Source organism: Manihot esculenta, chromosome 11, assembly GCF_001659605.2.
Source record: "Manihot esculenta cultivar AM560-2 chromosome 11, M.esculenta_v8, whole genome shotgun sequence".
Classification (NCBI taxonomy): Eukaryota; Viridiplantae; Streptophyta; class Magnoliopsida; order Malpighiales; family Euphorbiaceae; genus Manihot; species Manihot esculenta.
Genome location: NC_035171.2, coordinates 25,600,112 through 25,617,391, shown reverse-complemented (window position 1 = coordinate 25,617,391; position 17,280 = coordinate 25,600,112). Strand labels below are relative to the sequence as shown.

Here is a 17,280-nt window from a genome sequence, read left to right as displayed (position 1 = left end):
AGTTGGTCTCACCACCTAGCCACCTTTCTCGCCGTCTTCTGATTGGCGATTCGTTGAAGTGCCACCACCAGAATTGCCTCCATGCTCCGCTCAAGCAGTCTATCTCCGGTACACACGCCAGCGCGTGAACTGTTTTCCGGCGACCTTTTCACGCTGGCGATCCTTCCTCCAACATCGCCTGACGCCGGCGACTCTAGCCCACTAGGTTCGATCACCTGCCCAACTCGTCTTCACCCGTCACTTGTGAACAGTAGCTTTGGATCTACTGTTCACAGACACAGATCCTCTTTTTTGGCAAATTCAGATTCAGTACCCATAGCCCAATCAAATATTGCTCATTCCGGTAATTTTTTTGCTCATCTAACCAAGTCTTTACCCGTTGGATCATAGATCCTCGACTCTAGTACTTCTGATCATCTTTGGTACTCCCAATCTTTTCTTTGCTCTTATTTCACCTTCTACACCATCGAAAATCACATTAGCTAATGGTTCACAAACTGAAGTTAAAGGGATCGGTAATGTATATCTCCTTCCTTTTATCCCCTCGACTAATGTTTTATTTATTTCTGAATGTCCATACAACCTAATCTCTGTTAGCAAATTGACTAAAGATCTTCACTGTTCAGTCATCTTTACTGCTAAATCTGTGGTGTGCAGGACCGAAGTATTGGAAAGATGATTGGAGCAGGATATGAATCACAAGAATTGTACTATTTTTTTCACTTCCAACTCTCCAACTGCTTTTGTGTCTTCCACCTCCGCTGAACTCATTCATAATCGTTGGGGATATTCAAGTTTGAACAAGTTACAAAAACTGGTTCCTAGTCTCTTTTCCTTGCCTTCTTTAGAATGTGAGTCTTGTCAACTGGAGAAGCAAACTCCAATTGTTTTTCTCAAGCGAGTCAATAATAGAACCACTTCTATGTTTGACATTATTCATTCAGATACTTAGGGTCCAAGTCGGGTTAGTACAACTTTGGGATTTCAATATTTTGTTACCTTTATTGATGACTATCTCGTTGCATTTGGCTTTTTCTGATGAAAAATCGTTCTGAGTTGTTCTCTATTTTTCAGAAGTTTTATGCTGAAATCAATAATCAATTTGGTGTTTGCATTAAAATATTGCGAAGTGACAATGCAGGAGAATATTTGTCTTCCTCATTCACTCATTTTTTGTCTACTAAGGGTATTATTCACCAAACTTCTTTTTCTCATACCCCACAACAAAATGGGGCAGCCGAGAGAAAAAATCGACATTTGATTGAAATCGCTTGCACCTTACTCCTACATCACAATGTTCTGTTGCGTTTTTAGGGAGAAGCTATCCTCACTGCCTGTTATTTGATTAACTGAATGTTTTCCTCTGTTTTGCAACATCAAAGTCCTTATTCTGTTTGATTTCCTAATCAGAATTCCATTCGGTTGTCTCTATGTGTTTTCAAATGTATATGCTTTATTCATGATCATACTCCTGGCAAAGACAAACTTCAGTCAAAATCAGTCAAATGTGTCTTTCTTGACTATTCACGTCTTCAAAAAGGTTACAAATGCTATGATCCTACTACTAACCAAAATTGTGTTTGCAGATGTCACCTATTTTGAATCCTCTCCTTACTTTTCTTCTAGTCCAGCACACAAAACCTTTGTTCCTAGAGCTTTGCCTATACCTCCGACTCTTATTTCTCCTTTGCCTCAAGTGTGTCCATCTCCCAATTCTATGCCACCTCTTCAGATCTACACTCGTCGGCCTCACCCATCTGCTAATAACAATAACATTTCTCTCCCTAATGCAGATACTTCTAATGACTCACCTCCCGTTCCATCATCACCTACTTCGGTCATGCCTTCAACAACAATAGCTACTCCTCTTGCTCTTCGAGAAATCCTCATCCCATTTATAATTTTGTGAGTTACCATCGTTTGTCTTCTTCCTATTATACTTTTATTTCTACTGTGTCTACTGTCTCTATATCCAAGATAGTTAGAGAAGCATTGGATCATCCTGGTTGGTGTAATGCAATGGTTGAGGAGATAATTGCTCTTCATAATAATGAATCTTGAGAACTGGTACCTTTAACACCTGGCATGCCTACTGTTGGTTGTCGATGGGTTTACAGTTTTAAGGTGAGACCTGATGGCAAAATTGATCACCTTAAAGCTCGCCTTGTAGCTAAAGGTTACACACATATTTTTGGGCTTAATTACAGTGATACTTTCTCTCTAGTAGCCAAAATACTTTTGTTTGCCTCCTTATCTCATTGGCTGCAATTAATCACTGGGCCCTTTATCAACTGAACATTAAAAATGGCTTTCTTCATGGTGAGCTCGCCGAAGAAGTCTATATGGAGAAACATCTAAGGTTTGTTTCTCAAGGGGAGTCAGGCTTAGTATGACGTCTTCGACGCTCCCTGTATAGTCTAAAACAGTCTCCAAGAGTATGGTTTGGACGATTCAGCACTATAGTTCAATAGTTTGATCCGTATTTTTTCGTCCTAATGATAATAGGTGCATCTACTTGGTGGTCTATGTTGATGATATTGTCCTTAGAGGAAATGATTATGACCAAATCTCTCAACTTAAGCAATATTTGTTTAGTAATTTCGAAACTAAAGTCCTAGGGAAATTGAAGTATTTATTGGGGATTGAAGTGACACAGTCTAAAATGGGTATTGCCATTGAAGTGGCACAGTCTAAAATGGGTATTGCAATTTCTCAACGGAAAAATGTTCTAGATATATTAGAAGAAACATGCATATTAGACTATAGACATGTGGACACTCACTTGGATCCAAATGTCAAACTTGTTCCTGAACAGGGGTAGCCACTTAAAGATCCTGCTAGATACAGAAGATTAGTTGGCAAGTTCAATTACCTCACTATCACACGACCGGATATTTTCTTTGCTGTGTGTGGTTAGTCAATTTCTTCAAACCCCATAAAGTAGTCACTGAGATGCAGTCATTCGCATTTTTAGAACTTCAGGATAGGGTATACTCTATGAGAATAAATGTCACTCACAAATTGTTGGCTATTCTGATGCAGATTGGACAGGTTCCCCTTTAGATAGACGATCTACTTCAAGATATTGTATTATGATCGGAGGGAATCTTATATTCTGAAAAAGTGAAAAAACAGAGTGTGGTTACAAAATCAAGTGCAGAAGCAGAATATCGAGCGATGGCTTTGGCAATATGCGAACTCATTTGGTTGAAGTAACGCCTTCAGGAATTGAAATATAGCGATAATGGCCAAATAAAGCTAATATGTGATAATTAAGCTGCCCTTCATATTGCATCAAATCCAATTTTTCATGAGAGGACAAAGCATATAGTGGTGGATTGCCATTTTATTAGGCAAAAGATTGAGTCGAAATGCATTTCTACTAGGTTTGTTGACTCAAATGATCAACTAGCAGATATTTCACAAAATCTCTTATGAATTCACGAATCGAATATATTTGTAACAAGCTTGGAGCATATGACATGTACGCTCCAGCTTGAGAGGGAGTGTTGATATACTTTCTGTAAATAGCCTAGATTTGTAGTAATTATGAATATAATTAGGGATATGATTATGTGATATAATTAAGATATGATTAGGTTATAATTAGAGAATTAATTTATTTTCTTACCTAATATATATTTTTGTAAGTAGTATATACACCCCAATTGGCTTGAGGGGAATCAACTATATTTTTCTCTCAAAGCTTCTGCTTCTCTCATTCTTTTTCATTATTGTTTTCACACCCAAACGGCAAACTAACCACAGAACTCAAGAGAGTACTTGGAGGCAACTCCGGCAATGGTGACCAGAGCAAAAATGGACATGCAACGCGCTGGCATGTGGAACGACATCAGAAACTTGTCGCGGCGCATGAAGCTCACTTGTCGGTTGGACAACTGTCAGCTCTTCACGGCAGCGTCGCCAGCTCTCCAGCGTCCTTTCTGGGTGGGCGGCGAGAGATAAATGTCACTCTATATGGGTAATCTAAAAAAACCGCACAAATGGAGCTCTAAGTCTCCAAACAAAACAGAAGAAAAAAAAATTCAAACCTTTTGTATAGAGACTCTGATTCCATATAGAAGAGTAATATTTATTGTGTATATTACAATAGAGATTACAATATATTTATGCATGAAAAACCTTATCTAAATAGGAAAAAAAAAATCCTTTTATCAAGTCTATGGCATGCAATCCCTAAAATTAAGCAACTAACATATCTATCAATATTTACTTCCTATATCAACGTATTTATTTCCTATAACAACTAATTACAATTTCCAAGGCACCACCAATGGCACAATATAGAGCTCTATCCATAATTTAACCCATGAGAAATATACACATTCTAAATCTAAAGAATGGTCACATGATTGAATAATATAGTTAAGAATTATAGCTTACAAGAAGTTATTTGCCTAGTCTGCAAGGATGTCTATTTCATTCCCACATAGTAGAGAAGCATTAGTTGCTGAATATGTTGAAAGCAATCAACATATTGCAAAACAAGGAAGAGCAACAAACCAGAAGTAAAAAGTCTTTCTGCCACAATACTGTCAATTTTAAAGACCAGAATTTTTCAAGATTACTCGACTCTTCACTAGAAAACAATATTTTAAGCTTAGCCATGGAATCATATAATCTACAGATACAACAGCTTAATTCAAACCTTCAGAGAATCAGACATTCTTGAACTGAACTCCCGTGCAGCTCTCATTGCATTAACATAGTCACCCTGAGGAAAATGACAGTCAAACAAGCAAAACTGGATGTTCAACAAACTTTATATAAAGTAGTACTTAAGCGATCTAGAATCAGTTCATTTTAAGGCATTGCAATACTTGTTTGTTAAGTGGCGTGTGATATGTACGAAATTCTGAAGCTTGTATAACACCAGTCTCATAACCTGACAGGAAGTTGAAACCAAAGAAGTCAAATGGAAGCCAATTTACTCGATGAAAGAGAACATGCCAATTTACTCGATGAAAGAGAACATGCCAATCTTACTAACCATTTAGATCCACACTGTTGGTATATGCTCCATGACCACCCTTTGCACAATCAGCAGATGGCAGAGCATTTAGGAACCATGGAAGCTTCTCTCTGAATTGCACTGTAGATGGCCTGTTGTTGATCAAATCTGAATGAAGGAAACACTGGAGAGAACCTTGTACGTCAGTACCTTGAAATCCTATAGTAGTACTCTTCAAGTAATTAAAAATTTTCTGTTCTAGTTTCCATTTTATATCAGCTACTCAATTAATATAGAATCTATTGGTAAGGAACTAGAGTGTAGACACCACATCACATAGAGCATGCAATTGAGAGAGAGAAAGAGAGAGATTACAGTTGTACAGTCTTTGCAAACTCCACCTATGCCGCAATAATCTTCATCAGGAGAGCAGCAAGGTGGCTGAAAAGAAAGATCATTACATCAGTGAACTGCTTGTGCATCATGGTTTTATAACTAAAAATATTACAAATTGCTGTTATATTTCAGAACAAATTTACTTATACATGCTATGAGAACAGTCCACTGAAATGAACTTAAAAGAGAAGAACAAACTAGCAGTACCCATTCTAGTCCCACCAAGTATTGGTGTTCCATACTTTAATGGCACACATTAGGCACAAAACCCACAGAGTTGTGCAGTTTTTAAAGTTGTGCACAGCTATGGCTTAGGGATGCACTTTCTTCCAAGGCCCAAGAAAAGCATGCCCTACGAGTCAAAATCTTCACCTCTGGCTAGCCTATCAACTGAAAAGGGCATCACCACCACCACTACACCACCGGACTAAGAACTTCCGAATTACCAGAAAGGTCTCTTGAAAACCATGTTGTTGCTGCAAAGTCATAGAAATCCTACCAAACCAACACCCAAGGAGTTGCCACTCTCTCGCATGTACTGGTTTAAACCAGCTGGGAGATAGGTAAGGCAAAGCATATGGTCGGTTCAAATCTGAACTAAACGGAAATCGAAAAACCTAAGAAAGAAAATGCAAACTGAACCAAACTGATTTTAGAGGACAAACCAAGCGAACCAAACAAATATAGATTTGTTCAGTCCAGTCCATCGGTTTCGAGAGTCACACTCCAGGCAAAGCAAAATTCCAAATCCAATACAAATTATACAATTTGAAAAACTCGAAACAACCACAGATTCGAAGAAGGGAGAATCCATCCCCACAATACACTAAATCATAATACAAGCGTCTTAAAAAAAAGGGAAATACAATACAGTGAAATTCCAAACTCAATAAAAAATCACAGTGCAATAATATCACAACACATTTGTCTGGAAGCGAACTGCGAAGATCAAAACAGACCTCAAAACAGGAAAACTAAGTACAGTAAATCTAAACCTATAAAGTGAAAATCAAAACAAACCAACACCCATAGTCAATGCTAGCAGAAAGGAACATAAATCCATTGATAAACACAATCCATAAATCCATGAGCACCGACGATGCCAATGAAGGAATCGAGAGGGTTCAACAGAAACCCATGAGATCGAATCAATAGTGCAGAGAATTTATTTCTTACATCATTTCAGTATAAAAAATATTACACATTTATATACAAGAGTCGCGATTACAATGGAAAGAGAGTCCTAAAAGCATGCCTAAGATTGAGTCTAGAATCAAGCCTTATGAACATACAATATCTAGTATATCTGTGCATATTCTATTTCCTATAATGCCCCCCCCTCAAATTGGACCAAAAATGTTAATTATGCACAACCTTTTACATAGATAATCAATCCAAGTCCCATTAAGAGCCTTAGTGAAAATATTCCCTAACTACCCTTCAGTTTTGACTTGTCTTGTTGAAATTATCTTTTGTTGGATCTTTTTCAGAATAAAGTAATAGTCAATTTTGATATATTTGGTCTGCTCATGAAATACTCGTTCAGAGGCAATATGGATACCTACTCGATTATCACACAACAAATATGCGGGCAAGGAGTTCATGAAACCAACCTCATCTAACAGTTGAGGAATGTATAAAACTTTACATCCAGCTTGTGCCATGTCTGGATATTCAGATTTAGGAATGGAACGGGAGACAACATTCTATTTCTTACTTCTCCATGACACCAAGTTATTTCCCTTATTAGAAAGGGTATTTTGTTATTGACTTCGAATCAACTTTTAAAACTGCCCAATCCACATCAGAAAAAGATTTAAAATTTGAATGTCCATGATTACCCTAAAAGAGACAACACCATGGAGCTTTCACATAACAAATAATTTTCCAAAGCTTCCCAATGAGCAACTGTAGGAAAAGACATAAATTGACTCACCTCACTAACTAAATATACAATACTTGGACGAGTCACATCAAGTAATTCAATTTACCAACTAATCTCCTATAGATTTCAGGATCTACAAATAGCTCACAATCTTATATGGTAAGTTGGAGATCTAGAATCATTGGTGCACTTTTTCTTATTTCTGCTAACAAATTAATGACAAACAAGAAAATATCTATCTTACACCTTATAACTTCAATGCCCTCCATTTCGGAAAAAAAAAAAAAAAAAAAAAAAAAAACTTCAATGCCCAAAAAGTATTTTAAGAAGCCCAAATTTTTTATATGAAATTGTGACTTGAGGAATTCTTTTAGAGACAGTGTTATTAAGACGAGAGGCGACAATAAGGCGATAAGAGCCTTAGGCGAAAGGTGAAACGTCAAGCCATTTTTTTTTATATATTTTAAATATACATATGCATATATACGTATAATTAATATAAAATTTTTCATATACTTAGTTAAAAATATATAAACTATATATAGAAGATTAATATTAATTTTTCAATATATATAAAAAAAATTGATACAAAAATAAAAAATTACAATTATTATAATTATAAATAGTATATAATTAAATTGATATATAAATACTTAAATAATAATAGAATAATCCATATAACAATTAATAATAATATTTGATATATAATATAAATATAGAATATAATTTTAATATATAATAATATAATATATATAACAAAAAAATAAAATAATAATAAAATATATAAAATATAACTAAAGAAATTAATATTAATTTTCTATAGATAAATGGACATTATTTATAAATAAATAAATAGATAAATATTATTTATTATTGAAGAATTTTGGAGAATTTTATAATATTCTTGTATTTCACTCTAAATCCTTACAAGTGATTTACATGACTATTTATACACAAAGAATTATGACTAAAAAGGAAGCAAATAATCCAATAATTATCGACATAATTAAAGATCCTAATTTATACATAGAATCCATAATCAAATCAAATCAAATCATATCACTAGAAATCAGCAAATAAATCAACACTTCCCCTCAACTTGGGGCATAGATATCTCACATGCCCAACTTGCAAATAAATTATAGTAGGTATCGTTGAGCCCTTTATTAAACACATCCGCAAGCTGCCCAGTAAAAGTAAGATGAACTAAGCTTAAGACACCGCCTTTAATTTTTCTTTAATGAAGTGTTGATTAGCTTCTCCAATAACTTCTGCAACCACAAAAGTTCACACAAGTCTTGGGCCATTATTATGTATTCTGCTTTATCACTTGACCGAACAACAATACTTTATTTTTTGCTCCTTCAGGTGACAAGGTTACCTCCCACAATTGTGCTGTAGCCAGAGGTTGATCTCCCGTCATCAAGAGATTCTGCCCAATCTGCATTTGTAAATACTTCAAGTCGGAGGTGACCATGTTTGGAGTAAAAAAACTCTTTCCCTGGCGCAAATTTTAGGTATCCCAAGATGCAAAAGATAACTTGCATATGAATTTCGCGAGTGCATGAATTGGCTGACTAAATTAACAGTATAGGCTATATCTAATCGAGTGTGAGAGAGATCAACCTACCTATCTCTACCATCTTCCAATATTCATAGACTCACCAGTGTTCCTGCTTGTATCTTGTGATTACTTTCAATAGAAGATTCTGCTAGTTTACACTCCAATATACCAGTTTCTTCCAAAGAAACCAAAATGTACTTTCTTTGAGAGATAAGGATCCCTTTTTCTGATATGGCCACCTCAATACCTAGAAACTATTTAAACTTTTCTAGATCTTTGATTTCAAATTCTTGAGCCAATAATCTTTTTAGTTGAGTCATTTCCTCTTTGCCATCACTTGTCACCACTATATCATCAAGATACACAATAAGAAGGATGGATGATCTTACTTTTGTGATTTTTAATAAATAAAGTGTGATCAATATTACTATGTTGGTAATCAAAGGACATTATGATTCTGCTAAACATGTCAAATCAAGCTATGTGAGATTGTTTTAGTCCATACAAAGCCTTTTTTAATTTGCAATTGTTTTAGTCCATAAAAAGTATTTTTTTAATTTGCACACCTTTCCTTGTGTTTTTTTATCAGCAAACCCAGGAGGGATCTCTATGAACACCTGTTCCTTTAAATCTCCATGGAGAAATGCTTTCTTCACATCAAACTACCATAAGTCCCTGTCCAAGTTGGCTGTACAAAATAACAGGACTTTGATTGAGTACATTTTTTCAACTGGGGGCAAATGTCTCTTGATACTCCACTCCATAGGTTTGGGTGAAACCTTTAGCAACCAATCTAGCCTTAAACCGTTCAATTGTGCTATTAGCTTTGTGTTTCACTGTGAATACCTACTTAAAACCAACTAATTTCTTCACACCAACTAATTTCTTCACAGGTCGCAGAGAGACAAACTTCCATATCTCATTTTTTGCCAATACTTTCATCTCTTCAATCGGTGCTCCCTTCCATTTAGGATCTCCGAGAGCTTCCTTCCAATCTTGTGGAATAGACACAAAGGAAATAGACAAGACAAAGGCTCTATAAGAGAGATAAGAATTCATAAGAAACAAAGTTAGAAATAAAGTGTTTGGTATAAGATTTGACACCTTTTTTTTATACAATAGATTTATCTAAATCAGTGGAGCATTCAACAGTTGAAGGTTACTAACCAGAAGAAGAAGAAAATTCTAAACTTTGAATATACTGCATAATGGCTTCTTCTACTTTATCTCTCCTCGAATACATCCTCAAATCCGGCTTATCCAAAGACGTCTCTTCATGTCTACTAGAATAAACCTTAAATCCTAAACCCTAAACCCTCCCTTTGAATCAGATCATTCAGAATCACGAAATTTGGGATCGTCGTTTCTTACTCATTATTCTCCCCCTGAATAGGTGAGTGAATAGTACTGAAGTAGGGTTCAGTTTCTCTGAAGATAACATCCATACTTACAAAGTATTTCGTAGATGGAGAGTGATAATACCTGTATCCCTTCTGTCGGAGAATATCTAACAAACACACATTTAAAGGACCTTGGGGTTCAACTTTCTTGCCGTCCTAGTATAGACAAAGACGACACACCCAAATACTTTTAGTGGAATAATATATGAATTCCTTCCTTGTAAAACCTCCAAATGACTCATAAAGTCAAGGGCTTTGAGGAGCATTCGATTGATAAGATAAGTAGATATAAGGATTACATCTCCCAATATGCATTGGGTAGGTTCATGGTGAATAAAAGAGATCAAACTACCTCCAATAGATGTTTGTTTTCCCTTTCAGCAACCCCATTTTGGACACTGGTGTACTATCCCATTGAACTCCAAATAAGTAAAAAACCTACTATTTGTATTCTCTGCCATTGTCATTTCTCAAATTTTTTGCTTTAGTATCAAATTGACTACAAATCTATCTTGTAAAATGATTGAAAACAAGAAAAAGCATCACTTTTAGCTTTAATCAAATATACCCAAGTCTTCCATACCAACAATCAATAAAAGTGACAAACCATCGATTACCAAATAAGGAGACAATTTGAGTAAACCCCCAAACATCAGAATGAATAGTCACATAAAGAATTTGGCTTTTATTATGACTCAAAAGATGAGAGGTTCTAGTGTGCTTAGCATACTCCCAAGTATATAAAATAATGAATCAAACTGAGTTATATCAAACAAACTAGGATAAAGTTTTTCTAAGGCAAAAAATGATGATACTCTAACTGCTTGTGCTACAGTATTATTTCCTTATTGACATCCTTATTTTCTCTAAAATAGGCTTGAGATTTCATTGAACCTAAATTATCTTCCAACATGTATAAACCATCACGCAGTCTACCATTGCCAATCTTCTTCCCTATGAAAAGGTTCTGAATAACACAATGATCAGAAAAGAATTCAATTTTACAGTTAAAAACGTTAGTAATAGCATTGACAGATAAAAAGTTGATAGAAAAACAGAAAATATAAAAGACATATGATAACTTAATATTGGGTGCACAAATAACAGAACTTGTTTCGGATATAGGAGTAAAAGAGCCATCAGCAATTCTGACATTGTCTTTGTTTAGAGAAGGAAAATAATTGAGAAAGCCTTTAAAAAAGTCTGTCATGTATTTATTCGCACCAGGATCAATAATCCATGGGACAGTATCAAGAGAGAAAGCATTATCTGATTTTACAAAGTTGGAAGCGGCACCAAAGGAGGAAGAGGATCAATATGAGACAAGAGATGCTTGAGATTCTGAACATCATTAGAGAAAAAGAATTTAGCAGTTATTGTCTCCTTAAAGGACATCTCCATAATTTCTGATAAACTAGCTTGGGCTCTAAAGGTACCTACTATGCCTCTAGTGGTCTGACTACGTAACTTCCAGTGAGTCTCCTTACTATGCCTTAGTTTCCCACAATAGTCACAATACAAGTGATCTTTTTCAGAATTAGGATCTTTCTTAGAATTAAGAGGCTGCAGTATGCTCAAACTAGCGGCTAACCCAACCTTTTCAACTGGTGCACTATAGAGCATAGCATATCCGCGACTTTCCTCTTGTTGAACATGGGCATGGGCCTCTTCTAGTGAAAGAAAAGGGTTTTCCCCAACACTTGGATCCGAATTGGATCATATTCATCATTCAACCCTACAAGAAAATCATAGACCCACTCCTCAATCATTTTTCGAAATTTGACTGCATCCCTAGTATAGTATGCCTGAAAGTGCTGACAGTAATCAAGTTCCTACCATAAGCCACATAGCTCAGAATAAAATTGTGGCATGGAAAAACTCATTAGTTGATCCCTCGATTTGAAAAGCACATAAAAATGTCACTGGAGTTTTAAAAAGTCTACTAGTTTATTGGAGAAAAGTCTAAAATGCGCTCAATACGGAGAGACTAATAAGTAAACTTCTTTTAAAATTTCATAAACATTTTAATGTATTTTCCAAAACCAAGAAACTAACTACTAATGAGTTTCCCCATACGACGGGGACTAAATACTATACACTCAACAATTAAAACTAATGAAAAGACTAATTAGTAGATGTTTTAAAACCTCACGGACATTTTTATGTATTTTTCAAAATTAAAGGATCAACTAATGAGTTTTCCCATACTACAGGGACTAAATAGTAATTTTCTCTAACAATGTTATGCCATATATGTCTTGCATCTCTCATTATAATTAGAGAAACTATATAATATGAGAGATGGAATACAATTAAATAAAGATGCAGCCCTTTAGGCTTTGCCCATAGGTTAGGCCCTTGTAAAATAACCATGCAAATCTTCTCTTATTATTTTCGTTTTTCTCTTTGTTCTAACTTTAACAAATAATACAGTTAGAACCACAAATGGTAAGCAAAACCTAAACCTTTCATGACTACCAACTACCAAGTACTAAGTTCGCTAAAGTTGGTTAAAAGATTCTAATATCTTGAATTCCGTTATGAACATCTCCAATGTATTTTATAGAAAATTTATTTATGCACTTGAGGTATCATGGTTTGCATGGTATACACCTATGTCTTGCACCTTGCACCTAAACTTCAAGATTAACCTTCCTCATTAGCACCATTGTGTCCTTAATAACTATGGTTCTACAAGATTAGCCTTCAGTATTATGGTTCTACAAGATTAGCCTTCAGTATTTTCATATTAAACGACTATTCTTAGGCATCATAACTACCACCCCTTGTATGCAAGTTTGATACAAAGAGACAACGAACTATTAACATATAAACTTATATGATTGGATCATTAAAAACTACATGCTAAAAGTATAAAACTATTTGTTATTGGAACTAAATAAGTATCCAATATGAACATACAAGACATATTTTAAAATATGAAACCAAATTTTAATTGGAAACAGTAAGAGGTCTCCAGCAAAAGATACAAGAGCTAGAACTTTCAAAAGTTTAGCATATGGCATACAAGCTAAGCACCAACCTGATCATCTGGTGGACAGTAAGTACCATTTATAAACTTTCGACAGCAGCCAAACGCTTCTGGTGATATCCACACAAGAAAGTCATCAAGCCATGATGCGGCAGGCTTTGCAATGTAGCTTGATTCTGGAATTAATGACGCTCTTGATATCTGTAATGTAATTTACATATTCATATGTTCAGAGAAAGCGTTTTACTGCTGGTAATGAGGAGAACAGAATTTTATCATCTAATGGCGGCACCATGTGAGGCACCATGTGAGACTTTCGACATAATAAGTCCTGTAGGTTATAACAGTATGTAGATAAAATTACACGAGAAAATAACTATAAAAATAGAAGAGGAGGAAGAGACGGAGAATAAAAAAATCAAGAGAATTGGAATGAGTTATTATTCCTGCATGCATTTTTGTGTAAATAAATAATAAGTGATAACAACTGACTGCATAACTAAGCACATTCAAACAATTATACACACAATTACTCGCATGATTATAGTAATCAACTAGCATTCTAACTGGTGAGATACTTTCTGTAAATCACCTAGATTTGTAGTGATTGTCTGCATAATTAGGGATATGATTGTGTGATATGATTGAGATATGATTAGGCCATAATTAGGAAATTAATTTCTTCTTGTAAGTAGTATATATACTCCAATTGGCTTAAAGGAAATAATAAAGTATCTTTCTCTCAAAACCTCTTTCTCTCTGTTTTTTCATCACTGTTTCATGGTATCAGAGCCGAGCATCTTGGCCTATCTATGAGTGGCTAGTGGCCTGGGTGGTGAGATTGACCGACTTCCAGAAAACCTCTAAATGAAGGTGGCAGATCTGCCACCTTCATTTGGAGGTTTTCTGGAAGTCGGTCAATCTCACCACCCAGGCCACTAGCCTCGCCAGTTTCCAACTAGCATCTCGTTGAAGCGCTGTCACCAGAAACGCCACCATGCACTTTCACGCGCCGCCACTCTGTTTTTGCGTCCGGTACACACACCAACGCGTTACCCTTTCCGGCAACCTCTTCATGCTGGCGATCCTTCCCCCAGACTCACCCAACGCCGACGACTCCAGCCCACTAGGTCCAGTCACCTGACCAGCCCTCCTTCACCCATCCTTCGTGAACAGTAACTTCGGGACTACTGTTCACATCCTAAAGCAAATTCCTTTCCTCTTCAACATGTCTGAGAAGCAGATAACCCAAAATAAAGTTCACATGGCCCAATCAAATAGAGTAGACTCACGTTCCAAACCGAATTCAGTCACTAAATGAAGCAAAGTACAGAGAATATCTACAGTTCCGATCTACTCAACAACATGCTTCTCCAAATATTGCTCATTCTGGTAACTCCTTTGCTTATCTAACCAAGTCTTTACCCATTGGTTCATGGATCCTCGACTCTGATATTTCTGATCATATCTTTGGTAATTTCAATCTTTTCTCTACTCTTGTTTCACCTTCTACACCATCTAAAGTTGCATTAGCTAATGATTCACAAACTCAAGTTAAAGGGACAGGTAACTTATATCTCCTTCCTTCTATCCCCTTGACTAATGTTTTATTCATCCCTGAATGTTCATACAACCTAATTTCTATTAGCAAATTGACTAAACATCTTCATTGTTCAGTCATCTTTACTGCTGATTCTGTGATTGTGCAGGACCGAAGTACTGGAAACACAATTGGAGCAGTATATGAGTCATACGGATTGTACTATTTCTCCACTTCTAACCCTCCAAGTGCTTGTGTGTCTACTACCTCCGCTGAACTCATTCATAGTCGCTGGGAACACCCAAGTCTAAACAAGTTACAAAAACTGGTTCCTAGTCTCTCTTCCTTGCCTTCCTTAGAATGCGAGTCTTGTCAACTTGAAAAGCAAACTCAAACTTCTTTTCCCAAGTGGGTCAATAATAGGGCCAATTCTATGTTTGACATTGTTCATTCAGATGTTTAGGGTCTAAGTCGAATTAGTACAACCCTACAACCCTGGGATTTCAATATTTTGTTACCTTTATTGATGGCTATTCTCATTGCACTTGGCTTTTTCTGATGAAGAATCGTTCTGAGTTATTTTCTATTTTTCAAAAATTTTATGCCAAAATCTATAATCAATTTGATGTTCACATTAAGATATTGTGAAGTGACAATGCAAGAGAATATTTGTCTTCCTCATTCACTCATTTCTTATCTACTCAGGATATTACTCACCAAACATCTTGTTCTCATACCCCACAATAAAATGGGGTTGCGGAGCGAAAAAATCGACATTTAATTGAAACAGCCCGCACCTTGCTCCTACATCACAATGTTCTATTGCGTTTTTGGCGGAAAACTGTCCTTACTGCATGTTACTTGATCAACCGAATGCCTTCCTCCGTTTTGCAGCATCAAAGTCCTCGTTCTGTTCTATTTCCTAATCAGAATTCCACCCAATTCTCTCTGCGTGTTTTTGGATGTATATGCTTTGTTCATGATCATACTCCTAGCAAAGACAAACTCCAATCTAAATCGATTAAATGTGTCTTTCTCGGTTATTCACGGCTTCAAAAAGGTTACAAATGCTATGACCCTACTTCTAACAATACTTTGTGTCCGCAGGTGTCACCTTTTTTGAAACCTCTTCTTACTTTTCTTCTAGTCCAGCACACAAAACCTTTGTTCCTAGAGATTTGCCTATACCTTCGACCCTTATCTCTCCTTTGCCTCAAGTGTAGGCAAGTGTGTCCATCTCCAGCTTGAGGGGGAGTGTTGATACTTCCTGTAAATAGCATTTGTAGTGATTGTGTGCATAATTAGGGATATAATTGTGTGATATGATTAAGCTATTAGGGAATTAATTTATTCTTGTAAGTAGCATATATATCCAATTGGCTCAAGGGAAATAATCAAGTATCTTTCTCTCAAAATCTCTTTTTCTCTTTCTTTTCTCATCACTGTTTCACTAAGAATAACAATATCCATAGCAAGAATAAGTAATGCTGCAATAGGCCAACATGGCACTATGCACACATAGGAATAATCTCCCATCTAAATTAATATCCAACCATGGTTTTAAATCGCGGTCGCGGCCACGTTCCCGGTCGTGGTCGCGGGTAACGGAAACAGACCTGTAACGGCTGTAATGTAACGGTAATGGCCTGGCGCTACGCAAATTTTTTTAAAAAACTTGCAAAGTTCATAAGTAAAATGATATTGATTAGATTTAATTCAGAACAATATATACAAATGCATAATAAACATAAACATATAAAATATAGATTATTTAACTTACGTTAAACATCATATAGTTTAAAATAAGAAAAATCAACATAATCTTTATAGATCTAGTAAACTAATAGCTCAAAATACAATTTTAACTCAAAACTAACACTTTAATCCACAAAAACTTACAAAAAAAAGGGAAAAAAATAACAATTAAAAACTAAAATATATAAAATTTAACTAACTTTTTAGAAGAAATAAGCTTGAAAATAGAGTATTTTATAATGGATCTAAGTTTATACAAGAAATATGTAGGGAAAATTGAAATTTGAAAGAGAAAGGGAAGAGAAAACTTAAAAAATATAGTCTTTGAAGCTGCTGAAAAGTGTAGAAACTAAAGAAAATGAGAATAGCAAGCAGAAGATAAAAGGATATAAAAGAATTTTAATTATTGGTAAATGGCCGTTACCGTTACATAACGGATGTAACGGTAACGGCCGTTACGCCTGCAAATCAGGAGGGGCCATTGTATAACGGGATAACAGGTAACGGCCCCCTCAAAACCCGTTACATAACGGCCGTTACGTTACGTAGCAGCCGTTATTTAAAACCATGTATCCAACTGACAATGTTATAACACAATGTAGTTCATTACTTCCAAGTTCCAAGATTGTCACAGCAGCTAACATCCTAATCCCAACTTTAGAGGGTCAGCAATATGAATCTTCCTATGCCAGATGCTCTACCAAAAGTCTAATCCTCAGTTTTACTATATCACTAATATTATTTCACGTAGTTTCTAATGTTGTCCTTAGAAGCTA

General features: G+C 35.7%; 1 protein-coding gene across 1 annotated transcript in view; it reads right to left on the bottom strand.

Moving 5' to 3' along the window:
* The window catches only part of LOC110627097 (NPC intracellular cholesterol transporter 1-like), a 78,293-nt gene that overhangs the window by 13,914 nt on the left and 47,099 nt on the right, over nucleotides 1-17,280 (bottom strand). The window contains exons 27-31 of the mRNA XM_043962152.1: nucleotides 13,261-13,410; nucleotides 5,348-5,413; nucleotides 5,012-5,156; nucleotides 4,842-4,906; nucleotides 4,670-4,735 (exon numbers count right to left, since the gene is read on the bottom strand). Of these exons, the coding sequence (XP_043818087.1) occupies nucleotides 4,670-4,735; nucleotides 4,842-4,906; nucleotides 5,012-5,156; nucleotides 5,348-5,413; nucleotides 13,261-13,410 (492 nt within the window). The remainder of the gene's footprint in view (nucleotides 1-4,669; nucleotides 4,736-4,841; nucleotides 4,907-5,011; nucleotides 5,157-5,347; nucleotides 5,414-13,260; nucleotides 13,411-17,280) is intronic.